Raw genomic sequence first — 26190 nt, forward strand, 5'->3', positions numbered from 1 at the left:
TGTCACGTAGGCAAAGTGCCTTGTGATGGAATGAGGGTGTATCTGTGGGCTGCAGGACGGCTCCCGAATGTTGTCGAGCCTGCTACAGATTTTGAAGCCAAAAAGTTCAAGACAGGACGCGTCGCGACTATGCTGCTCGTCACGGAGGCAGAGCGGCCTCCAGAACACGTGGAGATAAGATAAGATGGTTGCCGAACCGGGCACGCTCAGGCTGCGGCGCATCCAGGCGCATCAATCCACCTTCTGACAACGATACCCACAGCGCCGCACCCACCCCAATCCCAGAACCAAAACCACATACACAAATCATGGACCACGGGGACCACGGCGGACACGGAGGCCACGGGGACATGGACATGGGCCCGAAATGCACCATGAACATGCTATGGTCAGTCTCTCGCCCAACCCGTTCCCCCAGCCTCGCACACGTATCACTTACTCACACGCGGCCCCGCGCGACACAGGAACACCCAAATCGTCGACACCTGCGTCGTCTTCCGCTCGTGGCACATCTCGTCGCGATTCACCTTCGCGCTCTCCTTCGTCGCCATCATCCTCATCTCCGTCGGCTACGAGTGGCTGCGCACCTACCAGCGCGCCGTCGACCAGCGCATCGCGCTCGCACTTGCGCGCGGCAAGGGCCGCGACAAGGGGTCGGTGAGTGGGAGAAGCAGTCCCGAGGTACCAGGTCAGGACGTTGAAGAGGCCGGCTTGCTGACTGGGCGCGCGCGCAAGGCCGCAGGCAGCGGGTGAGCATGCATCGGGTATCCCCACGTTCACACAATTCTCATCGGCCTGCATATCGCACAGCACGCCCGTCCCACCGTTTCCGCGCGTGCTCCGTGCCGGTCTTTACGGCGCCTCAGTCTTTGTCTCGTTCTTCTTGATGTTGGTCTTCATGACCTACAATGTACGCCGCCCCTTCCTACCTTCGCAAACGCAATCTACTCATTTGAGCTCCCGAAGGCATACTTGATCCTGGCCGTCGTGCTCGGCGCCAGCATCGGGCACTTCGTCTTTGGCGCCCAAATGGACGTCGATAGCGTGCTCGCGGGCGCTGCAGCTAACAAGGGCATGGCGTGTCACTGAGCCGCTGTACACAATAGCTTCTCCTGCCCCCGATCTCTCTTGGGCTGTCTCGTTGCGTTCTGTTCTCGTTCGATAGTAGCTGACCATGTACCCCCGTGTGCTCGTAGCCACCTGTTCACCACTCACAGTCCGTTTAGTCCGAAAGCGAGTTCGTCATCGTCATCGTATACATGTGTACAGTCTGCAGTCTTCTACTTCATCTCCGTGTCCCCGTCCTTCTTCGCGAGGCCGTGCTTCTGCAGCACAGCGTCGATCTCTGAAGGCTTGTAGATTTTCGCCTTCGGCTCCTTGGTGACCGGATCCAGCGTCAACGTCGCAAACTCCACTGCAAAATTCAACGCGCGATCAGCACAGCACCGCACCGCACCGCACGGCGCGCGGGAAGGCAGCAGCGGGACACGTACGCTTCTCGCTGCCCAGCGTCGTGCTGTCCATCGTCTTGCTCATCGTGCGCATCACGAGCCCGATCGCCTCCTCGACCGTAATATCGTCCTTGTACTCCTGCTTAAGCAAGCTCTGCGCCGTGCCGTTGTTCGCGCCGATGCACGTCGCCTTCCAGCCCGAGTAGTTCCCGGACGGGTCCGAGTGGTACAGCTGGAAGCGGTAGTGCTTGTCGTAGCCCGCGTACAGGAGCGACACGCCGAACGGGCGCAGGCCGCCGAACTGCGTGTAGCCCTGCTTCAGGTCGCACAGCCGCTGCGCGAGGAGCTCGACGGGGATGTCCTCGTTGTACGAGAAGAGGTGCTGCTGCGCGGCCGTGCGCGCGTAGTTCACGAGCGAGTTCGCGTCCGCCGTGATCCCCGCCACCCCGCTGATGACGTTCCTGCGCATCCGCGTGAGCGCGAACACGAATGCCGCACGCGTGCGGTGGAGAGAGAGCGGGACGCACGAGTTGAGCAGGAAGATTTTCTCCCCGCTGCCGCCGTACCCGCCGACTTTCTCAGCCGACAGGTCCAGGAGCTTCCCGGTGACCTTCTTTTCCGCGGCGAGCACGACGCCGTCCGTGGCGAGGACCGCAAGAACGGTCCCCGCGTGCGAGATGGCCTCCATCGCATACTCGACTAGCGCGCGGGTCAGCAGGGCACGCACACGAGCCACGGATCCAGATCCTAATCCGGATCCGAAACCGAAGCCGAAGAGAAGAGAGGAGGCGAGAGGAGGGAGGGGGCTCACTCTGGTACAGCCGGCCTAGACGAACGCTCCGTAAGACCGTTGCGCGATCGATGCATAAGCGGCACACACGCACCTTCCGGCGAGAAAATCGTCGTGCGGCCTATACAAATGCGACCCGTCCTCGATCAGGACGGCCCCAGCACGAAATCAGCCTCGTACGCACTGTCGTATCTTCTTGCCTGCGGGGCGGGGCGGCGGCGGATCAGCTCACGCACCAATGAGGCGGGGTGCGCACATGCGTACCATCGCTTCAAGCCTTCGAGTACAGATACAGATTTAGACGACGATGAGAGGGTGTGGAGAGGTGGGAGGGGAGAGATGAATGAGCCTGAAGTGACGCGTCCCCGGGAGAGCTGCACACGCGCGTCTCGTAGGCATTCGGCTGTTGCCGAGCTCGCGTTCCTTCTCACCTTCCTCTTTCGTCCCTGGCCTCCAGCGCCTCGTCTACGAAACGTTACACAGATCAAGGAGTCTAGCAAGTTGAGTGCAAGATTCCATACTCATAACATACGTAGACACAATGCTACAAGCCACGAAGCTATCTTACTTCTCTCGCTATGGCTTTGATTCCCGCAATGCAGCTCAACAATGGCGACGACATCGATAATCCACGGCAGACTACTTGTCCCAAGAGCAAACGAGCGACAACGAAAGCGAACAAAACACACGCCCCACACAATCAAGCAAAACCCACACAATGCAATACAGTGCATACCTACCGCCAAACGACCGGCCGCAAGCGACAACGACAACGACAACGACAACGACAACAGAAAGGGGAAAGAGGAAGCGAGAAAGCGAGAAAGATTATGGTATACACGAGCATGAGCGGGCGTGGGGGTATGACGGATCCGGTATATGTGCGACTTGGCTGCGTGGCCAAGAGTGTACGAGCGAGGCGCGCGCGCCTGAAAACCGAGTCTGGAGAAAGGACAGAACGCAGAACGCGGCGCCGCGGCGATGTCGTAACAAACGAGTGAATGGACGGAGCGGGCCTATGCGTGTAATGACAGCCAAAAGAGCAAGAGCAAAAGGGAAGGGTTTCGAGTATCGAACTGCACGTAAAAAGAAAGAAGGTGCGGCGCAGCGCGGTGCACGACACGCTACGCCCGACCCCGCCTCACGTCGCGCGCTCCGCGATGCCCGCCAACGACGGTATAGACGGCAAGATCGGCGCGCTGCTCAGAGCCCCGTCCTTCCCAGAGGGCGCCGGCGGCGCGCCATTCGGCTTGTCCGGAACCGGCGCACTGGGCTTCTCGTCCGCGCCAGGCGCAGGTGCAGGTGCAGGTGCGGGTGCGGGAGCGGGCGTCGTCGAGGGCCCGTCCGGGTCCGTCGTGCCGTTGTTGCCTCTGTCGCTGCTGGGCGTCGTGCCGGCTGGCGGAGCAGCAAAGTCCCAGGGGCGCGGAACCTGTTAAGGGAGTGGATATATGCGCATTGAGCACGCATATTGCGAGGATCGGGACAACGTGTGAAGCGCGGAGATACGCACCATAGCTGCGGGCATGATCCTGCTCGGCGATAGTAATAATAAAAACCCCGTCAGGAATGGAAGGAGGTCTTGGAGAGAGCAGAATGCACGCACCACGTCGCGGCGCACACGACGCCCTGGCCCTGATCCTGGCCCTTGATCGCGTCGAACTCGAAATCGAGGTACTGCCCAATGTAGCGCACGAACGGCAGGATCTCGCGCACGCCGTTGAACACAGCGCCGACGGCCGTGAGGAAGTTGATGACCGTGTTGGAAACGGAGTCGGCCTGCTGTGAGGGGGGCGTAGGGAAGGAAGCCAAGGGCGGTCAGCGAGAAGGAGTGGGGTTTAGGGGTGGGTGGTGAGGGACAGGCGAAGACGCACGTCGAGGTATGTGAGAGTCGGCGGCGGGAGGACGAGCTCGAGGCCCCACCAATCTGGAGGCACACAGCATGTCAGTCACATTTTCTGTCAGGCTAGATGGGATCGGCTCACAGGTCAAGACAGACATCCTATCGGTAGGCGGGTAAACCCCTGTGATCGAACCAGCCATTCAACGACACACCGGAGAGTGAGGCGCGCAGAGACCCACCCGTGTGATCAGGCAACAGCGACTTGCCCGTCGCGTATCCCAGCGCCATCAGCTGCGGGGTGATCTGCACGATGCCGTCCATCACCGTCTTTGCCGTGGGCACAGCGCCCGCGAGGAGGCCCGCACCGTCCGCGGGCTGGCCGAGGCCGAGATCAGGGGCGGTGAGGAGGTTCACGAGGTGGAGGTCCTTGAGGGCATCCGTGACGGAGTCGATGCTCGCGGTGGCGACGCTCGGAAGGCTGAGGGCCTCGGTGCCGAACGCGCGTGTGCGGACGACAGAAGCGGTGGGCTCGTCCTGGAGCCGCTTGAAGTGCTTCTCGTCGGCCTCGGGCTCGGTGTACGGGAGGCATACGGCGTGGATGGGCTTCGCGGGTGCTCTGTCCGATCCGGCGGCGGACGTCGCGGCGGGGCTTATTCCCGGAGCGCCAGGCAGGGTGCGGAGGTGGGCGATGACCCTGTTCGCCTTTGCGGGCTCGAGGAGCTGGGCCTTGACCTTGCCGATCTGTGCGCGCGACACGGGCTTTGCCTTGGAGGAAGGGAGGGCGATGCCGCCGGGGCCGACGATAAGGGCGCGGACGACGAGGGCGGATTCGTGGGCGCGGCGGTCGGCGGCGGCGGTGCGGCGGGTGCGGACGTCGAGGGCGCGGGCTGCGGAGAGGCGTTTGCCGTGGTCCTGTGTGCGCGAGAGGGCGGGCTTGTGCGGGTCGTGGGCGGTGGTGAAGATGCGGGGGAGGGGGTTGGGGAGTGTGAAGCGGCGGTTGAGGGAGGGTTTGGGGTCTTGTGGAATCGTGGGAGCGGTGGTGGAACGTGCGGCGGGGGAGGGAGGCGTTGAAGGAGGGTCGTTGTGGGCTGTTGCTGGCGAGGCGTCGCTGGCGGACGAGGCCGAGGGCGCCGTTCGCGCAGCTTCGGCGCCATTCCCGCTGATAGAATTCTCTGGAGCCTTTCCGTTGCGCGAGGCAGCAGCGGGGGCCTGCTTGGAGGCAGAGAAGAAAGCGAGCATGCCCATGGTGGTTGGGACGAGGGAGAGGAGGAGAAGGATAGAGATGGGAGGGCACGGACCCGGGAGTGTTTATAGCGGGCAGTGGGGGCACATGGGCCCAGTCTGTCGCCGCTTCTTCTGACCGCAGAGGGTGCTCGAGTGCTGGCGGGCCACGGTGCTCGCGCTCGAGTGCGAAAGCAGAACCGCGTCTGCGCTGCCCCGTTTCGGCTCAACGACGTCATCGCGATGCCCTCCACCCCCTCCTTTCCTCTCTTCCCGTTCTCCGCCCCGCCCAGAGACGCTCCACCCTCGCTGGCCTGACCGTGCACACAGCGAAATACATTCTCCTCGCTGCCGAGAGAATGTCGGGTTTTTCTCACTCCCAGTTGCACGAGATACTCGTTCCGTGCATAGGTCGGCCATGCCTTCGGCGTATGACTACTGGTGCTAAACTTACCATGTCACAAAACTGAGGCGCTCCGTCTCCTTTGTGAACTACTCCGACCCTTGCATCGCTGGCCACTGTGCGTAACATGGAGAAGAAAAGCGTCAAGTACTACATTCGGCACGTCTGTCCTGGTCTTCGCGTCGTCGCGGGTCAGTTGCTCATCGCGCGCGCTCACAGCCATTTCACACCAGCATGGTTTACCGTGGTTATGGGTGAGTGCCTGGACGCTTCGAATCCATCGCCGTTCCAGACCGTCCCAGCTCTTGTCCCAAGCGCCCTCCATCCAGGTCGTAGCGAGCTTACAGCGACCCTCACGAACGCCCTACCCTTTGCACGCGCTGTTATCAGCGACGCAATCCCATACGCGGCTCCTCTACTCTCTGCAGTCCTCTGAACATCCAATGTAGCGCGCCCACAACACTGACTCCTCCCATCCTTCCTTCAGGTACGGGCATTATCTCCACCCTCTTTGCGAACTTCCCCTATGGCAACACCACTGCGCCCATGAAGGCCCTCAGCGCCGTCTTCTTCTTCCTCAACCTCGCCGTCTTCGTCCTCTTCACGTCCATCTCCGCCCTTCGCTATCTGCTTTTCCGCGACGTCTGGCCTTCGATGCTCCGCCACCCGGAGAGCTTGTTTCTCGGCGCGTTCCCCATGGGCGGCGTCACCCTCGTCAACACCGCGATATCCCTCGTCCATGGGGCGTACGGGTTTGGAGGCGCGTCGTTCGTGTATGTCGTCTGGGCGTTCTGGTGGCTCGACGTCGCCGTGTCCGCCCTCTGCTGCTGGGGCTTGGTGCACGTCATGTAAGTCCACCTCTTGCGTCTCCGAGCGTCCACGCGCTCACCTCGAGCCGTCTCCCCAAGGGCAACGCGCCAAGAACACACCCTCAAATCCATGTCCGTCAGCTGGCTCTTCCCCGTCGCCACCCTCGTCGTGTCCTCCTCCGCCGGCGGCCTCCTCGCGCAAGCCCTCCAGCCCTTCTCGCCCGCGCACGCCCTCCTCACCGCCGCCTTCGCCGTCTTCCTGCTCTCCATCGGGCTCACGCTCTCGCTCACCGTGCTCGCCGTGTACTTCTACCGGCTCGTCGTGCTCGGGCATCCGCAGGGCGGCGCGATCGTCGCCGCCTTCGTGCCGCTCGGGCCCGCGGGCCAGGCCGGGTTCTCGGTGCTCCTCATCGGGGAGAGCTTTAGGGCGCTGCTGCCCGTGGCGGGCAGCGCGGGGCTGTTTTTGGGCGACGCGGCGGTGGGAAGGACGGTGTATGCGGTGTGCGTGTGCGCGGGGTTCGTGCTGTGGAGCTTGGCGACGATGTGGCTCGCGTACGCGCTGCTGGGGTTCTATCACGTCCTGCGGAGGACGCGGGTCGCGTTCGGGCTGCCGTTTTGGGGGATGATCTTTCCGAACGTGAGTGTGTGCGCGCCCGCGACGCGCTGTTTCCCCTTCTTTTCCTTCTTCTCCTCTTCTCCTCTTCTCTGCGTGTGCTCGGACGGACGCTCACGCATCGTGCGCGGACGCAGGGCGTGTACGCGAACCTGACGATCGCGCTCGGGCGCGCGTTTGACGGCGCGCGGTTCTTCCGCGTGTGGGGCGCTGTGTACGCGTGCTTCACGCTTGCGCTGTGGGCGTGCGTGTTTGCGCGCACGCTCGTGGCGCTACGGGCTGGGACGCTGTTCGATGCGCCGGCGTCTGTGTCGGCGCGGGGGCAAGGGCGGGGGCAGGGGAGGTCGAGGGCAGAGGCGGGGTCGGGGTCGGGGTCGGGGGCGGGGACTTTGGTGGAGAAGGCGGAGGAGCGGGGGGCGGGTGGGGCGTGAGCGTGAGCGGGTGGGTGGAGGAGAACCGAGGGTGAGGTGGCGAGCTGCCTGTATACCGTTGATCGTGTTGTCGGTACTAATCCACTTAAACACCGACCTAATGCCAGATACCAGACTGTGTGTTATGCGGCCCGGGCGCAGTGCTCGACGAGGGAGATTGGTCGCGGTCGATCGGCTGTGCGAATTGAGTGGCGGATATTGGAGACCTTGATCACAACGACGTCAGTGGGAAGGCTGCAGCATGTACGCTGCTCTCTTCTGGGCTCTCTTCAGTCGAGACCCTCTGGGACTTGGACTGGTTTATCCCACACCTAGTAGCTTGATGATACCGTGTGTTTAACTAGCTGTGTTCGAGTGGGAGTGTGTTTCTGCTGTCGCTTGTCTCGGCACATTATATGAAGCAAATGGACGTTGTTCTCGCATATCTTGGGCGGATGTATTACAGTTTGTATCGTACGCCCACGTGTGATGCAAGGAGATGCTGGGTGTGGGCGATGACACGTTGCTGCTAATTATAGAAACAGGCGCGTCCAGCATCCTTCCATCCATCACTCCTCCGACCGAGCATCGACAAACAACCCGCACCCACACACCCAACACCCACACCCACAACTTCCGCCGAGCAGCACCATGCCCAGCCGCTCCGACTACCAACCGCTGCGGCAGTCCTTCGACGACGAGGACGAAGACGAGGGGGCGGAGGTCGACGTCGGCGTCGAGGGGCGCCCCGCGCCTGCGCCCGCGGCGGAACCGACGCGGTCGGCGCGCGGGATACGCCGCGCGCACCACCCCGGGAACATCGACCTCCGGAAGCTCGACACTGCGTTCAAAAGGTGCGCCGCTCGTTCTTCGGCCGCGGGGCTGCGCGCCGTCGATGGCTCACGGTCTCGTGTGTATGTGTGTGTGTTTGTGTGTGTGGGCGCTGGTCGCGCGGTGGGGCAGGTGGACGGAGAGCATCGCGCAGAAGATGAAGCGGAAGAAGAAGGCGGAGGACGTGCATGCGAGGAAGGAGATCTGGCGGAGCGTGTTCGACCCGCCCGTCCTCCCCGCCCTCGCTCCCACCGGAACCGTGAGTCCTCGTGCCCGTCGCAGCCCGGACGTCCTCCCACCTCTCCACCCTGTGGATCTTTCCGTTACTCACGACATGTCGCCGCGCAGGCGAAGACGCTGGACCACAAGCCCCCCATGACGGAGGCAGAATTCACCGCGTACGTCCCAGCCCCCTTTCTCCGGCGAGAACCGCGGCCTGAGAGGCGTGCCATGCAAGCAATCTGGTGCTGGGCGTCAAGCACGCCATCGCCGAGGGCGTACACCCGAAGATGATCACCAAGGGCTCGTCGGGCTCGTACTTCTCCCGCGCCAAAGTCGACGGGCGGGTGCAGATCGTAGCGTGAGTGCCGGTGCTCCTGCGCGTTGGCCCGCGCCCCGCGCCCGAGCTCACCCTGCGCATTTCGCAGCGTGTTCAAGCCCAAGGACGAGGAGCCGTATGGCCGGTTGAACCCGAAGGTGTCTCCTGCCTGGGCCGCTCGGAGGCGCGTCGTGCTGATGTTTTTCCATTTTTAATTTGACAGACGACGAAATGGGTGCATCGACAATTGCGATGGATCATTCCCTTTGGCCGTGCATGTCTCATCCCCAATCTCAGGTGCGCGACGAAAGCCCGAGGTGCTCTCGGTTCCGCTGAATACGTTCTCCTCAAGCTATATCTCGGAGGCTGCGGCATCGCTCTTAGATTCCCGACTGAACCTGAACATCGTTCCGCGAACACAGCTCGTGTCGCTCTCCAGCCCAGTGCGTCCACACATCCTGTCCTCGTGTTATTCTTCCTTTTTTATACTCCCACGGTATACCCCTGCAGGCTTTCTTCTATGACTGGATAGACCGCACTGCGTTCAAGAAGGGCAAGCCGTTACCCGAAAAGATCGGGAGCATGCAGTACTTCCTGCACGGCTACCAGGGTGTGACCTCCCCACCTCCCTCCCGTTGCGCCGTTCCCCGAGCCCGGTACTGACCCGACGCTTGTTCGACAGACGCGTCCGAGTTCCTGCGGAGGCATCCCTGGCCGGGACGCTCGATCGCAGACACGTTCGACGACTCGACGCATAGGACGGGGAACGTGTCGAAGCGGCTCCTCGGCGCGCTCAAGATCGTCTGTGGCAAGACCGGCGCAGAGGAGGATATGTACGAGGACGACGTCGAGGACGAGCGCGTGCTGTACGACGCGTCGGAGAGCCGCAGCCCCGACAGGCCGTTCTACTGGTCCGTCGCGCTCCAGCGGAGCTTCCGCGAGGAGCTCGAAAAGTGCGACACTCTACTACATCGCGCCCTTCGCCCTTGTTCGTGTTCGTGGCTGACGATCAGAATTCCCGCCGTCTAGACTCGTCATCCTAGGCAGGTCTGTTTCTCTCTCCAGGACTGACACACGCCTTTACATGCTGCTTCTTCCTCCTTCTCCGCCACGCTCTTATCAGATTATCTCATGCTGAACACCGATCGCGGCGCGGACAACTACATGATCAAGTACTGCCACGGCGACCACCAGCCGTCGCTCATCGACGTCGCGCCCACCCGCTCTGCGCAGATCGGGATCCCACAGATGAACGAGATCCGGCGCAGCGAGGGGTCACCGAGCCCACACCTCGCGCCGTCCCCGCCGCCGCCGCCGCCGCCGCCATCGCAGCTGCAGCCCCAGCCGCATCCGCCGCCTAGCATCTCCTTCCTGAGCCCGCCGCGCATCTCGCGCACGGGCTCGGGGTCCGGCATCAGCGGCCCACAGCAGCAGCAGCAGCAGGCGTACACGCGGCAGCCGCACATCCACATCGCCGCGATCGACAACTCGCTCTCGTTCCCGCACGAGCACCCGCACGGCTGGCGCGCGTATACGTACGGCTGGCTGTACCTGCCCGTGAGCCTCATCGGGCGGCCGTTCAGCGAGCGCACGCGCGCGCACTTCTTGCCGCTGCTCACGAGCCGCGTGTGGTGGGAGGAGACGACGTTCCAGCTAAGGAAGCTGTTTGCGGTCGATCCGGATTTCCATCCGAAGATGTTCGATGTGAGTGTTGGCGATTGAGGGGTTTTCTTGTTTTTTTTTTGTCTTTGCGATGAGTAGGATGCTGAGCGGCGGCGGTGGTTGTGTAGCGACAGCTGGCGGTGATGAAGGGCCAGGCGTGGAATATCGTCCAGTCTTTGAAACACGACGTGAGTGCTCTCATCATTTCTCGTACGATGTGAAAAATGCAACTCTGTGTTCGTCATTTTAGGACGAAGGTAACCGATCTCCATTCCTCTTCTGTCCACATTCATTTGTACTAACGACATCCTAGGCCCCCTGGAGCTCACACGGCGCGCCAAGGCGCTCGTCTGGGACGACGCAATGGAGCTCGACGAAGACACCATCACGGAGCTCGTCCACGGGCCGCTCACGGCCTCGCCGCAAGCCTCGATCAGCACGCTGCCGCCGCTCCCACTCTTCAGCCCGCAGCTGCACAAGCGCGCGCGCAGCAGCTCGAGCGAGTTCCCGCCGCCCATGCGCCGCACGAGCACGGACGTGCGCCCCGTGCCGTTCTCCGCCAAGTTCCAGCGCGTGCACCCCGGCACGACGGGCGTGACCGTGCTCGAGCACATGGAACGCCTCGACGCGGTCGAGGCGAGCCTCGAGCGCCTCGCGAGGGACGGCGCGCCGGACGAGGACGCGGATGCGGATGCGGATGCGGATGCGGTCGAGGAGGACGTCGCGGAGGGCGCGTCCGTGGCGTCGACATCTGCGCCCGCGTCGACGTCGGCCCCGCGCTCCGTCCCGCGCACGCCAGGCGGCAGCCCGAAGATCCCGACGGACGCCGCCGCCATAGCGGCGGGGGGCTCGAGCGTGCCCCTGCGCGCGGGCGTGCCCGAGCTGCCGCCCGTGCCGGAGGTCGCGTCGTCGTCGTCGTCGTTCGTGGAGGAGGAGGACCTGGTCGCGCTCTCCAAGTCGACGTCGCAGCTCGAGGTGTCGCATTCGGGCGGCGGGGGCCACGGCCGGTGGAAGAGCCACGGCTCGGGGCGCGCGCAGGTGCGGACGAACTTGGACTGGATGCAGGAGGAGCCCGCGAAGAAGCGGACTGTGATCTGCGAGGTGCGTCGGGTCGCTGCTCTTTCCGTCGTGGGATGCTGACGGCTCTGTCGGTCTGTTCGTCCTGTAGCGCCTCGAGATGGTCCATAAGAAAGCGCTGTTTTCCTGCTGAGCATGGGACCCTGATCGTTTCTGCATACCCATTTCATACACACAGACGGCGTACGCCGTACCCGTCACCTGATGACCTTTCCACGCACCTTGTTTCGATATCCTCGCCTGTATTTAGAACCGACTATCTGCCGAACCGAACCGGGAGGAGCACTAATATTGAAGCTATCATTTAGAGGGCTACTGTAAAACCAGACAATTGAGATCTGCGAGGGTACATCTTGATCTCTTTTCGAAAACGAAAACGAAAACGAAACGAAACGACGCGCAACGGGGGCCAGCTCAAGGTGGCCGTGAGATCAGTCGCCCTCCGTCATCAACCAGTTCGCAAAGTCGTCCAGGCGCTTCTTCTCTTCGCCCTCGCCGCCCTCCTCGTCCTCGACGGCGCCGCTGCGCTTGAAGCGTGTCTTGCCCGCCCAGAGCGACGCCTCGATCTTGCGCCCCGCGAAGAAGCGGCCGTGCATTTTCTGCAGACAGAGCGCGGGGCGAAGAGTCAGGGAAGGTAAAGGACCGTGCGGGAGGAGAGGGAAGCTTACGATGACGCATGCTTGCGCACTGAGAGGGTCGCGGAATTTTATCGTCATGACGCCCTCTGGCTCTTTCTGCACATGCGTGCCGTGCATCATACAAGTGAGCAGGACGGCGTAAAAGCCGTCGAGGACGCGAAAGGCGAGAAGTGAGAACGCACGTCGAACAGGACGACATTCGTGACCTCGCCCAGGGTCTCGCACTCCTCGCGCACGTCCTCCTTCAGGTCGAGCAGCAGCGAGGCGTCCTCCTCGAGCTCCTTGAGCGTGAACATGTGCTTGAGGACGACGACGCGGCTCGCGGGGTTCGCGGCCGCATGGCGCTCTTCTTCCGTGAGCGACGGCCCAAAGGTGTCTGCGTCGTCCCACTCTTCGAGTTTTCTGTGTGAATGCGGCGCGGGTGTACGCACGCGCGACGAGGGGGCGGAAAGGTGAGGAATGAAGGCGGGCGAGGCTGTCAAGGAGAGTCAAGAAAGGACGACGGCAGCGGGACGCACCTCTGCATCTTGCCCAGCCGGCGCGTCGCCTTCCGCTTGTCTACCGTCTTTCTCGGGGCCCCGCTGCCCCCCGCCACACCACCGCCGGGCTTCCCGTCCCCGCCCTTATGCCCAAACTCAGCGCGCAGCACGCGCATGCGCGTGCTCGGCTCCCCAAGGCGCAGCTCCGCGTCGTCGAGAATGTTGAGCGCGAGCGTGACCGAGTCCTCCTTGAAGTACACGACGAGCGCCTCGCCGCTGAAGGCGCCGTCCGCGTCATCGCGCGCATAGAGCTTGACCTTGGGCTCGCCCGCGTCGTCCTCCTCGAGCAGCCCGCACTTGGAGAAGCGCGCGACGAGCTCGTCGTGCGTCGTGTCCGGGGGCAGGTTCGAGACGAACACGGCGGTGTTTTTGGAGCGTCGGGGCTCGCTGCCGGCGGCGGCGGCGTCGTTCGATTTGGAGCCTTTGCCGCGCTTGATGGAGGGCCCCGGCTGGCCGAGGGTGCTGGAGGTGTAGTCTTCGGGCTCTTTCCGTTTTTTGTTTATGCGCGCGATGACAGGCGCGGCGGGTGTCTTCACGAACAACGAGAGGGGGCGGGAAGGAGAGAAGGCGGCCGGATGAGGGGTATGCGAGCGGACAGGAGTCGAAGGGGAAACTTACCTCCTCGTCGACGCCCGCGACGGAATAGGCCGCCTGCTGGCTCTTGAGCAGCTCCTCATCCACCTGAAACGCACACACAAGACCGATCGCGTTCGCCGGCCCATTCACTCACACAGACAAGAGCGAGGCGGCACTGACCACAGGTTTCCACGCGCCCTTGGCGGGGTCGTACTCGAGCTCGTCGCCGGCGTCGTCCTCGAAGCGCCAGGTGGCGGACTGCGTGTCGAAGTGCACGCGCGGGTCGGAGGCGAAGGCGGCGGCTTGGGAGGCGGCAGAGGAGCCTGCGGCGGCGTGTGGGGGAGGCGCGCTCGTCGTGGTAGAAGACATGTTTGGCCTTGTTGCCTACACGGCGCCCGCACTCAGTCTGTTCGGGCGCTGGGCGCGCTCTTCGACACAACAGTGTTTTCACACCCGTCTCATTGATCAAGATCATGCATGTAGCCTGTCTATCTACTTCACGAGCAACATGGGAAAGTACGCGTTCGGGTCGTGCGGCGCATCCGCCGCCATCTCCGGCGCCCACTTCTTAAACGCGGTAGGGAGTGCAGGGGGCAGCTTCGACTCTGAATACGCCTTGCGCGCAGACGAAATGGTGGCGATGGCCTCCGTAAGATCGATAGAAGGCGTAGACGCGGCTGGAACGGACGAATCTGTCACTGCAGCCTGGCCCCGTTCTGACGGCGCAGCGACACTGCATCAGGGATCATAGAGATGGAGGGGCAGGAGAAGGTCACGCAATACGCACGGAAGGCAAGACGAGAGGATGAGCATAATGGAGATCATGGTGACGAGGGCAGAGGTGGAGACGTACGAGGGCAGAGAAGCGTGCTGGATCAGCAACGTTGACAGCTCGGACTGGGTGACGACGGAGAGCTGGGGGTATGCACGACGGACATCGCGCTTCCAGTACGGGTTCTGCGCGGGGTCGGAAGCTGTGGGGAGACATGGGCACCGTCGGTCAACGTGAATGTTCCGACAGATTGTGAACATGAGAACAGACCTTTGGTTGCGGGGGTTGCATAGGGCTCTTTTCTGGAGCCAGGGGGAGGCTGCCTGTTCAGCGCAGCGAGAGGCAGGCCGCTGGAGATGTTTGGGTCGACGGCCGTCGCGTCACCTGGCGGTGAGTGAGCACTCACAGGTCGTGGCTGGTAGAGCTGAGATGAAAGCCGTACGGAATTTCTTCCAAAAGCCCTTTGGGCTGAGATGATAGAGGGTGTGGTCCGCGGCCTTCCTGACTGCGGCCATGCTGTGAGAGACTGTGTGCGACTGGGGTTCAACGCCGCGCGCGACGACTCGCTCGCCGGGCGCTAATCGTGATTATGTAACGGAGTTCACTCCGAATTGCAGCATCGAGCGCTCAGGACTGCACGAATCATTGCACGTCTGGTACTCCGATGTCCCCTTCAGGTGTGAAACATTCCTTTCTGCTCGAAGCGCGTTCTGCTCTTGTCGGAGATGAGACTGCAATGGCTCGAAAATTTCACCACCGGCAGTGGTCCTCATGATCGCGTCATCCGCGCGCCGCTCACAAACCACGTCTCGCTGACGCCATATTGTACAACCGCGGCATCCTCTGCTGTGCTCTCCTCCAATTCAGTCGTTGGGCCTTGCATCTGCTTGGTGGCCCTCGGTGTCAGCCATGTCATGGAGCGCGAGCGAACGATATAAAGTTGTCTGCGTGTGTGTGACCCTCCCCGCAATTCCGAATTCCGTACCTAGTTTCACTCGCTCCTGCAAGGTCTCCAGTCTTCTTCTGTGGTTGAGACATGCATCCCTCGCTTAGTGCTTTCAGAGCTTCTGGCTCCAGCTCTCTCCGCGACCCGTCTGGCGCCACCAGCCTTGCCGACCCTGCCTTCGACGCCGTCGAGCCCGCCTCCGGGACACACTCCCCCGCCTCCATTCTCTCGGACCTCTCGGACACAGACGCCCCGCACGATCCCCACGCCCTACCCAGCTTCTCCTCCACGACCCTCACGCGCCCCTCCGAGCCCATCCTCTACCTCCCCCCGCTCATCTCCTCCCTCCCATACACGTACCCGAAGCACCTCCCTGCCGCGACGCCCTCGGCCGGGAAATCCCCCCTCGCCACAGAGACGCGGCTGCCCAACATCGACCCCGCGTCGCTCTCCCTGCACAAGGCTCTCCATAACTTCGGCCCGATAACGGATAAATACGCGGAGGTGTCCTACGCGGACGCGTTCAATTGGGACGAGCTCGAACTGCCCGAGGATGAGGAGCGCGAATGGTATTGCGTCGCTTTTCGGAGCATCAGGAAGCCAGGAAGCGAGGCCGGTCGTACGTCCCCCCCCCCGCTCTCCTTCTCTTCCCCACACGTCCCCTCACGCGCACTCGCCCTTCTCCAGCCCTCTATGAAGCCGACAAGCTCGCACACGAAGAGGCCATCCGAAACGGCGGCGTAAGTCTCTCTCCGCTTTCACCACGCTCACAGTACACGCCCGCTCACCTTCCTCGCTTACCTCCATCCCTCCTCCAGTTAATCATGTACTGGTACGGCATCCCCGACCCCGCCACCGGCCGCAACCTCGCGACCTGCATCTGGCAGTCGCGCGCGCACGCGCTCGCCGCGAACGGCCGCCCTCACCACATCCGCGCCATGCGCCTCGCCGCCGCGAGCTACGACACGTACGACCTCGAGCGCCACACCCTCCGCAAGGCGCGCGGGTCGCGCCGCGTCTCCGTCGAGCCATTCACCGGGGGAGCGGTCGGGTGGTAACCCGCTCTTGCTTCTTCCTCCCTCTACCCCCTGACTGAGTTGGTTAGCGACGCGCTGCGGGTTGGCGGGCTTGCGTCTTGTGTCGTTTTGGTTCTGGTTTTGTCGTTATTGCTATTGCTTTCGTGTACCACATATACCTATACAGCATCTCCTTTGGACAAGTCTGATGCTGAACTAGATACGTAGGATGTAAAACCAAAAGAAAACACTAATCATTTAAACGGAACAAACTCGAGAAACGCGATAATACTGGTGACTATTTACAGATTGCCATAACAAGAGCCCTTTTGAACGTACAAGAATCCCTACTACAAGCTCGAAATCGAAGATCCTTCCCGAAAAAAAACAATAACAATAATGATAGAATCAGCAGCTGTTGAGGTTCTTCACAAGGTTGAACGCGTCCGTGTGCGTCGTGCCCCCGAGGTCGACAGAGAGGTCGAACGACGAGCTGGCGGCGATCCCAACGACGAACTGCGAGGAGTACAGGTCGTACAGGCTCGACGCGGAGCTCGTGGTCCGCGTCAGGCTCGCCGTCGACGGCACCATCAGACGGCCGACCGAGCCCACCTGCGTCTCGGCGGAGGTGAAGCTGACTGACGCGGACGAGACCGTCTGGTCGTTGCGCACCTGTCGCCCGGACGATAAGCACTAGTTCGCAGGGGGGAAGGATGAGAAATGCTTACCGCAGCGACGATATTGACGGTGCCGTCAGACATGACACAGCTGGTCGCGGGCTGCACCATGACGCCATCGCTGATCGCGAAGCCCGCGCCGTTGTTGTCTGCTGTGGTCACCACGCCCCCGGCGGTGGTCGAGAACTGGACCGTGAAGGCGGAGAAGCCGACGGCGGGGTCGATCGTGGTGTTGAAGTGGAAGAACCGGACCGCGCCGTCCCAGATCGTGCCGCTAGAAGTCCCTTGGAACGTCGCGGGTGCGGTGCAGCCGTCGCACGACGCGCCGTTGCGGTCTGTCCAGGCGATGCTGATCGAGAGAAGAAGAGGAAAGAAGTCAGACATTCCGCTCGTAAAGACACTGCGGTCCTGGAAGAACTTACTTGACCGTGTAGCCATCGAAGGTCTCCGCAGGGTCCGAAGAGAAGATCTAGAATGCGCAGTACGCGTGAGCGCCGGAGTCGCGCTTCCGAAAGAATAATAAAGCCCTACGCACCCGGACGTTACCTTCCAACTGGATATTCCCGTTGCTGTCGATGCTCAACTGCGCGTTCCACGGCTTGACGGGGACGGGGGCGATGGGGTCGGTCAGCGTCACGCCCTTGGGGACGGTGTCGAGCATGCGCCCGAGGAGTTCTCCGCAGCGGTTGTTGAAGACGTCGTTGCTGGAGGCGAGGTCGCGCATGGTCGCGTTGTTGTCGGCGGCGAAGATGCGTGCGTCAGAATCCATCGTGGTGTTGAAACCGGTGGCGAGTGCGTCGTCGGAAGTGCTGCTGTTGACCCACTGCACCGCGCTGTGGTCATACGTACAAAGGTTAAGTCAGAATCGTTGCGTGGGGAGACGAGCGGTCACAAGCGTACATGTGGTTATCAAACTTCGAGAACGAGTCATCGAAATGCTGCATCCCGCTCGTGTTGTTGTCAGAGTTGATCAATCCGGTGACGACGGTCGGGAATTCTGTCTCGTGGACACCGCCAATCGTGTGCCCGCACGCTACGAGACCGATCATCTCGCTGACGTTGAAACCTTGCTTCGCGAACGACGCCGTGTGCGACGAGAGATCCTGCTGGGGCTCGGGGACACCAAAGGGACCGGCGCTAGTGGCATCGACGCGACCAACGCGCATGGGAACAGAGGGGCCGGAGCAGATACGGACAGAGAGAACCGTGCCGAGAGCAATGAGATCGGCCACTAAGAAATTGCTCGAGCATGAGTAAACGGGCAGCAGATGACGGAACAGAAAAATGAAACCAACACGATGCGTGGCTATTCTGGAACGTAGCGAGGAAGCCCATGGTGGTGTTGAAGGCGGGGCCGACGTTTTCTCCACGATCCGTCTCGAAACCGAGAGAGGCGTCGATTCCACCAGTGCCCGCAGCTGCGTCTGCCGTAGCCATGTCGTGATATGCGCTACGGGCGGTTGTCAGTCGGCGAAGATGCCTGTCGGACGATGTGGAGACCACGATGCTCACGTTCGAATCCATTCAGCAGCGGCCTGCCTGCCACTGGTGCTGAGTGGGGAGAAGCCGCACGGCGTGATCGGGAACACGACATTGCTGGCTCCAAGACCGTCAGTGACAGAGTACAGCTCTTCGATAGCATCAATCGGGTCAGGCCATTGATACCCTTCTGAGAGGAGGGGAAGCGACAAAAGGCTCGCGGCAAGGTATGCTATGTGACTCTGCACCCTCATGGAAGATACTATGAAAGCAGGAAGTGAGAAGATGAAGACGTCTGGAGAGGGTCTGGTTTCCTCACATTATTGTCCATGGTATTTATACCAGATGAGTTGGGTGTCCATAGCCTGCCAAAGAACTGGGAGTTGAGCTCCCCATGCGGAGCCATTGCGGAAACGGTCGGGTAGAAGCTTTACGCGATAACTCACCTTGAAAATACGGCTTCGTGTGTTTCTTCTCGTGGAAAATACCAGATCACTGCGACTATTACTTTTCGTTTGATTTCACTGAATTTCTTTCGCCCAGGCATTCAGGAACTTCATACGACCGAAGCTGGAAACTTTTCTAAACAGTGAACCGATAAGATAGATATTACCTGCAAGTATGGTCAGCCATTGAATGTGTTCATAGATTGAACGTATGGTGATCAAAATGGTTTACTTTCGATAAAACTATAGCTGCCATCAGGATACACTGGGCGGCTGTTCAAGGTGGGTCTCGGGTCAGGCGACCTTGTCGAGTATGTGAGATAGTGATGCAATCGACTCAAGAGTATCTCAGTCTGAAAGTCGTATGTGCTTCCGTGCCACCTTCCATCTCCTGGCGGCCCTTTGACCTCACCGCTCCCGTCGATTCTCTTCTTCGTCCCTGCCCCTTTGCCCTGCACTCGACGTCTTCTTTTCCACACGGCGATCTCAAAAATTACGTTGATCGTTTAAGGGCAAAACCTCCTTGAGCCTGCTGCAATTCCGCGTTAGTCACGCAGTGCCATCCCCAACCAGGAGTCTCTGGAATCTCGTCTAACTGTGTGTTGGTCCGCGAGGGAAACCACCGTCCAGATCTGAAAGTATTGATCTCCGCGATCTTTGTCCCAAAATGTATGCCGTCCAAATACCGCAATTTGTCTCGGGCGGTCGATTGCTGCTGGTGTTCATGCACGTCAGCAATCATTGCATTTGGGTAGTTTCATTTCAAAGGAAATAGCTTCTTTTCTCTGGAAGAGTAACGGAAGACTCTGGTAACTGGACGAGTTGTGCTGTAAGAAAACGGCCTCACAAAAGTCCTGAGTGTCAGGAAACCCTCGTTCTTGATACGGATAGCTGCCCTGATGCTCGCGAGACGCAATTCTCGAAGCTTGAAGGCTGAGAGAGTTTCTCGGCCGCCTTTGCTTCCTGTGGGAGAATAAGATGTTGTACTCACTCAAGGTTTTGAGACGTGATGGTCAAGTTCTGCTGCGCCTTGTTCGTAGCCGGAATTTGTATGATGGAACTGCTTTCTCGAGGCCGTCACCTATGACCCAAGTCTAGCAGATTGCCACAGATCAGTATAGAATCCTTTCGATGTAAGCTTCACGGAATGTTGTTCCAGTGATCGCTTCAGCACAGAGTCTGTGTAATATCAAGAAGTCAGGAGGCTGCCTGTTACTAAACAAAGTGCTCACCTTGACTCAGGTCGATTTGTGTCTGACCAAGGTTCGGAGTTCTGGCGTGAGATACATTTCGAATGTCAACTTGGCTGACCAGTGCTGGTGACTCAGCCGCGAACGCGTTCTCACAGACTTCTCGCAGACGAAGCAGCTGCGCACACACTTTTTACAACATCCTCGGTACGATCAACGAGGAAAAACGATGATGAACAAATCTCGGAACCGAAGGTGCGGGTCGTACCATAAGAAATACTATATTTTCTTACAGAGTATATGCAGCAACTCCTATCACAGAAATCACCTTTTGAGAAAAACGAGCATTATAGGTGGGTCGACCCCCGTACTTCAAGAATGATATAGTTGCTAGCGCATAGTGGCGGTCACAAACTAGTAGTGCCTGGATCATCGGTCCATGAGTGAATAGAATCCCGCACCGAAGCCGGAGACTTTGCTGGCGGCTCATCAATGTGTTGTCCGTTGGGCTGCGTCGTCTCCAACGCTGAGTTCAACAAAGGGCTATCGTTCTGTCGGGATAGATCCTGTAATGCCCATGACAAAAAAGCGGTTTCGGCATCATATACTTATTACCGGGATCAGAGGAAGCACTCGCCTGTGTGTGTCGTCTCAGAGGCTGGATACCCCTGTCCTCGCTCGGTTTTCTTGATCCCGTACAGCCCGGGGCTCTCAAAGGTGATACGAATATGCCTGGGGCGGGCGCGAACGCGCCCAACGGCGGTCGAGGATCCGGCAAATGTGTCCCGCAGGTCTCCGAAATCGGAAGGAGCGTCGACGCCCTCTCCACCGGCTGACGGCTGGAGGGTGGGAGAACCTCCCAGTCAAACTCTTCAATATTTGATGTCGAGGGCGAGGGCGGAAGTTGTCCTTCTGCAGGTACCCTGTCCGAGTGTCGTTCGTCAATATGAGTATTTGGTTCAAGCGAGTACACTTCTGGCCCTGCCCCATCGCTTCTATTCCATTGATGATGGTAAAAAGGGTGCTGCTGCTCGGGATCAGGATATTGCGTCGGCTGCGACCTTACCGGGAGGTGACTGTCGCTGCCTGAGTGCCGATGAGAGTGTTCATTATTAACGGGCGAGTAGATATCTGAACTTTCTTGGTTTCCTCCAAATCTGGGTCTCAACTGGAATCCAGAGTGAGCACTAGCTGAATAGTTGCCGTCTCCTTCTGAAACGCCATCCTGAATATCAACTAAACGATCGCGGATGAATGGTGCCCAGTGGAAGTCGAGTGAGTCAGGATCCACGTCTACCTGATCAACAAAATCATATTGAATGGCGGAAGACGGCGAGCTGCTAGTATGCGATGACTTGCGGTATGTAGGACCGGGCGTAGAGAAGGGATTGGATATATGCAAGGCAGTCGAGATAGAAATGTCCTGTTTCAAATGAGGATTCCGGTGTGTGCTTGAGGGCGGTGGAGAGGAAGATGGAGAAATTACATATGCGGGTAAGTGTTTGAACAGGGAGGGAGGTGTATCAAGATGTGCATTTAATGGGGACGATGCCATTACAGGAGACCGAGCGAGCAAAGTCGGGTATTGCACACCGGATTCCTCAAGATGAGAAGCATTGCGGATAAGTTGAGGCGAAACGGAAGATAGCGTGCTTCCAGGACCAGGGTGAGAAAAAGCCCTAGAGATGTCGTCTGAGAAAACTTGAGCCGGCTGAGCATCAAAGTGTCGAGCAACGGAAACATAGCTTGCGGGACCGGGAGTGGAGAAAGGCAAAGCATCAGGCACTCGGACGGCGTAGTCATAGTCAGCATTCGAAGCAGGTACAAGCAGAAGATCAGCAGTATGAACGGAGAATTCGGGAAGATTATCAGAAGCAAATTCAGCAGCTACATCATTGTTAGGGTCAGCATAAATCCGAGCAGTCGTAGGGTCAGAGCCAACTAGCGGCAGCGAATCAAGACAAGGGGGTTGGAAAGCAAAGACAGAAGCATCCTCATCTCCAATTTCATTCTGGTTGGGGTTAGGTCCTTGATATTCTTTCACTGGAAACGGCGGTTCTGCCGGAAGTGGGTCGTTAGTTGTGGGTATTAGACGTCTAAGAGGGTGAGAAGCTTGAAGGCCTAGAAGTGTGTCGTTAAGCCAGTCTGGCATCGGAGGTAGAGATATCAAAGTGGTATCAGCCTGTATGCGAGAAAAGCCAGTCTATGCGCAGGGATTGAATTGAGGGTTCGTGTCAATCAGAGGAGAATAAAACGATCACACCTTGAGATAGTCTCCAGTTTGAGACGGTGATGAACTCTGTGCCGCAGGCCTCTTCATCTTAATGAGAGTGAGGTTCTTTCCTAGGCTACCTTCCTGAATGCCACTGTATGCTGATAATGGTGTCTTCGGGACGTCACTGAGCGATGATGAGCCAGAAGAGTATACCCGACGGCGTGAGGACGTGGAGGAGGCACGAGGGCCGGAAAGCATTCGAACTTGATCAATCATGTTGTCGTAGCGTGAATTGATGCCCACAGCGCGTCGACGCTTGAGTGGTCGAAAAGATGCATCCTCTGGCACTCGTGCTATGGTTGCCCTCAGTTGTGAAACAAGTTTTCATGAATGAGTCTCCAACCTGAGGATTTCAACGTGTGCACAGTGGACGACACTCTGTTTACGTGTAATCTAAATTAATGAAAGAGTGCAATGATCGATGTGCATACCGGCTGTTGGGAAACCCTTCCAGGACGGAAACAGAACTATCCATGTCTTCATCGCGATTTGATGTAGTGAGACGGTTAGTCATCGGGTTTGGTTTGTTATTCAGATTGTGCACGCTGTAGAGTCAGAAATAGAAACACGTATTGATACGCTTATTCGATAGATACAGAGGCTGAAAGAGTATGGGGCTGTAATGGTGGAATTAACAGTCGAAAGGTGCGTGACGCGTTTCAGGCTCACTCTGTCTCACCCGAAAGGGCTCTCGTCACGTGTACCCATTCGCAATGCCCAGAGTTATTGACGCAATGCCAGCTAGCGAGGCTCTTTGTAGTGAGCTGTAATGTCTTCAGGACGGTGCACAGTCCTTGGATCCAAGCCCCGCACGTTTATTCTACGAACTCTTCGGTTGTTTCCAGCGGTTTGGGCTCTCATGAAACGCGTGGTATCCCCTGCCGAACTGCCGACCAATAATGCTGACTCTTGCTGAGTGTGCCTTATCGGTCAATTCAGAGAGATATTAGGCAGTCTTAGAGAAACAAGGACATCTCTCGCATCCTACGCTGTCCTCCGTATTTGTCCACATTGGTTCAGATTTTACTCGTCCTGTGGTCATGAAGGGATCAAGCGGGACACTCTACAATCCAGAGCTGCGACATGTCGCCAGTGATCCTGAAACCCCACTCGAATCCGGTCATCCTCCCACTCAGTCTCGTGCCTTGAAGCGCTTCATAACAGTTGTCGTTGTGGCCTCTGCACTCCTTTATTATGCTGCATCGAACGTTGCCCTGCGTCACTGCTTGCCGCAAAGTCGACATCTTGACCCGGCCAAAACATCGAGTCCTGGCCATAGCAACCCAGCTTATCTCATTGAAGCCAGCCATGGAGCAGTTGCGAGTGAGAACGTGGTATGCTCGAACATTGGGGTAGACATTTTGAAAGACGGTGGAAATGCCGTCGATGCGATTATCGGTGCAGTATTCTGCATCGGTGTCGTAAACATGTTCTCGTGAGTGGTCTATATTCACTCTAATCTTTGGACGAGCATAGACATGTTTCCAGGTCTGGCATAGGCGGAGGTGGATTTATGACTATTCGGGTACCTCCATCTGCGAAGAACGGATCTTCCGAAGTCTGGAACATCGATTTCCGCGAAACAGCCCCCGCCCTCGCAAATACTACGATGTATGTTGGCAATCCAGCTAAAGCCATGTTCGGCGGCCTCTCAGTCGCTGTTCCAGGCGAGGTTAAAGGACTGGAGGAAGCGCACAAGCGATGGGGAAAGCTCGAATGGTCGAGGCTTGTTCAGCCCAGTGTCGAGCTCGCAGCTGGCTGGAAAGTGGGCGTAGAACTCGGGCGCCGAATGAACGTGAGTCTGTATCCAGCGTGCTTATGGCACATGTGAGAGCTTTGCTTGCTAACATCGGAATCTAAACTTGGATGGATCAGCTGGATATGTTCCGCCCTGTAATGCTCGGAAAAGACGACTGGAGGTCTATTTTCGCGCCTAACGGAGTCATCCTCACCGAAGGGGAAATAATACACCGCGCAAACTACTCGAAGACTCTCGCAGCCATTGCGGCAGATGGCTCAAACGCGTTGTACCATGGCGAGATCGCCGAAGCTATTGTCCGCAAAGTTCAGTCCGAAGGAGGGGTGTTGAGCTTGGAAGATATGGCCAATTACAAGGTCACAGTCCGAAAGGCGCTCCAGGGGACTTACCGCGGTCGAAAGGTGTATACGACTCACGCACCGACTTCGGGACCGGTGCTGCTGCATATGCTGAACCTGTTAGAGACCTATGATATACCTACTGAAGGACGGACCGGTCTGAATGTGCACCGATATGTTGAGGCTATGAAATGTGAGTGACCTTTATCCGCATTGATTAGTTGGCTGACTTGCCGTAGTCGGATTTGCTGCCAGGTCAGTCAGACTTTCGTATGTGTACGCATATAGTAACCCCGAGAGCCTATCAGGACAAGAATTTGTGACCCTGCTTTCAATAACGACCCACAACGAATTGAACAAATTCCCCGCAAATCGTTTAGCGCTCTAATATCCAAGAACTTGACCGACGTCTGTTCAATTTTCACATCGTTTGTTACGTGTGCGCTCAACTCACATCTTTAGGACCGCACTCACTCTCCTGATTATTATCAGCCAATATTCGATGCTCCAGAGGACCACGGCACTGTCAGTAGCTCGTGCTCTTGATACCCATCGCCGACTCGCCTGATTTTTTCCAATTCGTGACTTCAAGAGTCACACCTCTGTCGTAGACAAAGATGGTATGGCAGTCGCTCTCACTACTACGGTCAATCTCGTCTTTGGATCGCTAGTCATGGATCCTGTGACAGGAATTATCATGAACGACGAGGTCAGTGAATATGTCACATCTATAGAGCACAAAGTTTTATCTTTGAACATCAGATGGACGACTTTTCGACCCCTGGTACGCCTAATGCGTTCGGGCTCTGGCCATCGCCTTGTGAGTATCTTACGATCTTCAGATACTTTTACTTTAATTATTAATGCGTCTTGCATCACAGTCAATTATCCTGAACCCGGGAAGCGCCCCCTTTCGTCGACAGTTCCGACGATCATTGAGCATACAGATGGCTCTTTCTATCTTGCTATTGGCGGATCAGGCGGATCGAAAATTTTCCCTGCGGTGTTCCAAGTAATTTTGAATCTCGATTGGGGATACGATGCTAGTCAGGCTATCGAATATGGGAGATTACATGATCAGCTATTCCCATCGTACGTCGAAGCTGACGACATCTACCCGGGAGAACTATTGGCAGATCTCGAGAGGCGGGGACATAACATCACAAGTGCGTCCTTATACTATGTGACAGTCATTCTAAGACTCAAAGTGATCGTATTGTGGAATAGTTCTCAACGTTAACAGAGTGTCGGCAGTCGTTCAGGCAGTCATGAAAAAGGACGGAAAGATATTTGGTCAGTAATATTTTTCAGCTCACGAGTGAATGCATACTAAATACACTGCAGCTGCGAGCGACTCCAGAAAAAATGGAATTGCCGCGGGATATTGATGGATGCTGTTCCAAGACGGATTGATACAACCTGACTCGGATACGACAATCAGACTGCTGACTTCCATTGCTTGGATGAAACCTGCAAAAGTTGAGTGGAAACCCCCTCGCCCACGCATGGGCACTCGCACTAGACGGCCGAAAATATCGGATGCCCGTCAGGATTATTTCTCAGTAGGCGTTTTTCGACCCGATGCATGTGGACCGAGAGAATAGTTTTTCATTCTGGAGCTCCGTTACTGCTCCGTCTCCATCCTAAGTTACCTTCGTGTGAACGTGGTGCTTTTGGTGCCTCTGCTAATTTGCTATGCGGGCAACCGGAGATCGGCACCTGACTTTCCCGTGTGCACTTGGTCTCCAATATCACGACAGTCGCGCTCGGTTGCACCGGGTTACACTGCTACTAGCACAGTCGCATAATCTGTGTAACTCTAAACCATGAGGTTTCCCCGAGACGTCTAGCAGGAGCTAGCAGGATGGTTCAAAGCCCGATCCCAGTTGGTCGG

General features: G+C 58.5%; 11 protein-coding genes across 11 annotated transcripts; 5 read left to right on the top strand and 6 right to left on the bottom strand.

The window, feature by feature from the left end:
- Positions 1-225: 225 nt before the first annotated feature.
- On the bottom strand, positions 226-2583 carry HETIRDRAFT_62048 (threonine protease T1). The gene is made up of 10 exons (XM_009548683.1): positions 2506-2583; positions 2426-2441; positions 2336-2362; positions 2263-2277; positions 1979-2150; positions 1494-1912; positions 967-1414; positions 811-910; positions 465-749; positions 226-388 (listed from the first exon to the last, which is right to left on the bottom strand). The coding sequence occupies exons 1-7, from the start codon at positions 2506-2508 to the stop codon at positions 1281-1283; spliced, it is 786 nt and encodes a 261-aa protein (XP_009546978.1). The 5' UTR covers positions 2509-2583; the 3' UTR covers positions 226-388; positions 465-749; positions 811-910; positions 967-1280.
- Positions 309-1089, top strand: HETIRDRAFT_169743 (uncharacterized protein; the record flags this gene model as incomplete). Its single annotated transcript, XM_009549387.1, has 4 exons — positions 309-388; positions 465-749; positions 811-910; positions 967-1089. The coding sequence occupies 4 exons, from the start codon at positions 309-311 to the stop codon at positions 1087-1089; spliced, it is 588 nt and encodes a 195-aa protein (XP_009547682.1).
- Positions 2584-3628: 1045 nt separating the features above from the next.
- HETIRDRAFT_240731 (uncharacterized protein) lies at positions 3629-4939 on the bottom strand (the record flags this gene model as incomplete). The annotated part of the gene is made up of 6 exons (XM_009549388.1): positions 3629-3670; positions 3752-3770; positions 3845-4020; positions 4113-4165; positions 4224-4262; positions 4321-4939. Coding segments are annotated over 6 exons (948 nt in total), but the record flags the coding sequence as incomplete, so codon positions are not given.
- A 1249-nt stretch (positions 4940-6188) lies between these two features.
- Positions 6189-7558, top strand: HETIRDRAFT_45490 (C4-dicarboxylate transporter; the record flags this gene model as incomplete). The annotated part of the gene is made up of 3 exons (XM_009548630.1): positions 6189-6553; positions 6614-7151; positions 7265-7558. Coding segments are annotated over 3 exons (1197 nt in total), but the record flags the coding sequence as incomplete, so codon positions are not given.
- A 630-nt stretch (positions 7559-8188) lies between these two features.
- On the top strand, positions 8189-11959 carry HETIRDRAFT_445347 (uncharacterized protein; the record flags this gene model as incomplete). Its single annotated transcript, XM_009549389.1, has 14 exons — positions 8189-8391; positions 8501-8627; positions 8717-8766; positions 8826-8948; positions 9016-9064; positions 9130-9203; positions 9259-9349; positions 9417-9516; positions 9589-9894; positions 10030-10610; positions 10697-10756; positions 10819-10825; positions 10882-11669; positions 11737-11959. 14 exons carry the CDS (start codon positions 8189-8191, stop codon positions 11776-11778), a joined length of 2601 nt encoding a protein of 866 aa, XP_009547684.1. The 3' UTR covers positions 11779-11959.
- A 117-nt stretch (positions 11960-12076) lies between these two features.
- Positions 12077-13767, bottom strand: HETIRDRAFT_452454 (uncharacterized protein; the record flags this gene model as incomplete). The annotated part of the gene is made up of 6 exons (XM_009549390.1): positions 12077-12244; positions 12314-12379; positions 12466-12685; positions 12802-13352; positions 13441-13503; positions 13579-13767. The coding sequence occupies 6 exons, from the start codon at positions 13765-13767 to the stop codon at positions 12077-12079; spliced, it is 1257 nt and encodes a 418-aa protein (XP_009547685.1).
- Positions 13768-13890: 123 nt separating this feature from the next.
- Positions 13891-14685, bottom strand: HETIRDRAFT_319309 (uncharacterized protein; the record flags this gene model as incomplete). Its single annotated transcript, XM_009549391.1, has 4 exons — positions 13891-14103; positions 14182-14372; positions 14441-14554; positions 14613-14685. 4 exons carry the CDS (start codon positions 14683-14685, stop codon positions 13891-13893), a joined length of 591 nt encoding a protein of 196 aa, XP_009547686.1.
- A 521-nt stretch (positions 14686-15206) lies between these two features.
- On the top strand, positions 15207-16174 carry HETIRDRAFT_427834 (uncharacterized protein; the record flags this gene model as incomplete). Its single annotated transcript, XM_009549392.1, has 3 exons — positions 15207-15735; positions 15804-15856; positions 15935-16174. 3 exons carry the CDS (start codon positions 15207-15209, stop codon positions 16172-16174), a joined length of 822 nt encoding a protein of 273 aa, XP_009547687.1.
- A 248-nt stretch (positions 16175-16422) lies between these two features.
- HETIRDRAFT_150650 (hybrid ascorbate-cytochrome C peroxidase) lies at positions 16423-18542 on the bottom strand (the record flags this gene model as incomplete). Its single annotated transcript, XM_009549393.1, has 7 exons — positions 16423-16804; positions 16861-17158; positions 17232-17278; positions 17345-17642; positions 17710-18040; positions 18105-18259; positions 18322-18542. The coding sequence occupies 7 exons, from the start codon at positions 18540-18542 to the stop codon at positions 16541-16543; spliced, it is 1614 nt and encodes a 537-aa protein (XP_009547688.1). The 3' UTR covers positions 16423-16540.
- Positions 18543-20456: 1914 nt separating this feature from the next.
- HETIRDRAFT_169753 (uncharacterized protein) lies at positions 20457-22415 on the bottom strand (the record flags this gene model as incomplete). Its single annotated transcript, XM_009549394.1, has 2 exons — positions 20457-22127; positions 22188-22415. The coding sequence occupies 2 exons, from the start codon at positions 22413-22415 to the stop codon at positions 20457-20459; spliced, it is 1899 nt and encodes a 632-aa protein (XP_009547689.1).
- Positions 22416-22821: 406 nt separating this feature from the next.
- Positions 22822-25756, top strand: HETIRDRAFT_155010 (uncharacterized protein; the record flags this gene model as incomplete). The annotated part of the gene is made up of 11 exons (XM_009549395.1): positions 22822-22844; positions 23479-23634; positions 23688-23994; positions 24075-24493; positions 24605-24704; positions 24759-24821; positions 24889-25005; positions 25059-25116; positions 25178-25462; positions 25524-25589; positions 25641-25756. The coding sequence occupies 11 exons, from the start codon at positions 22822-22824 to the stop codon at positions 25682-25684; spliced, it is 1638 nt and encodes a 545-aa protein (XP_009547690.1). The 3' UTR covers positions 25685-25756.
- Between the last annotated feature and the right edge of the window lie 434 nt (positions 25757-26190).

This window comes from Heterobasidion irregulare (assembly GCF_000320585.1).
Source record: "Heterobasidion irregulare TC 32-1 unplaced genomic scaffold scaffold_06, whole genome shotgun sequence".
NCBI lineage: Eukaryota > Fungi > Basidiomycota > Agaricomycetes > Russulales > Bondarzewiaceae > Heterobasidion > Heterobasidion irregulare.

Coding starts and splice junctions, on each gene's coding strand:
- HETIRDRAFT_62048 (XM_009548683.1), bottom strand. Junction 1,913..1,978: donor AAAATCTTCCTGCTCAACTC/GTGCGTCCCGCT, acceptor GCGGATGCGCAG/GAACGTCATCAGCGGGGTGG. Junction 1,415..1,493: donor GACGCTGGGCAGCGAGAAGC/GTACGTGTCCCG, acceptor TGAATTTTGCAG/TGGAGTTTGCGACGTTGACG.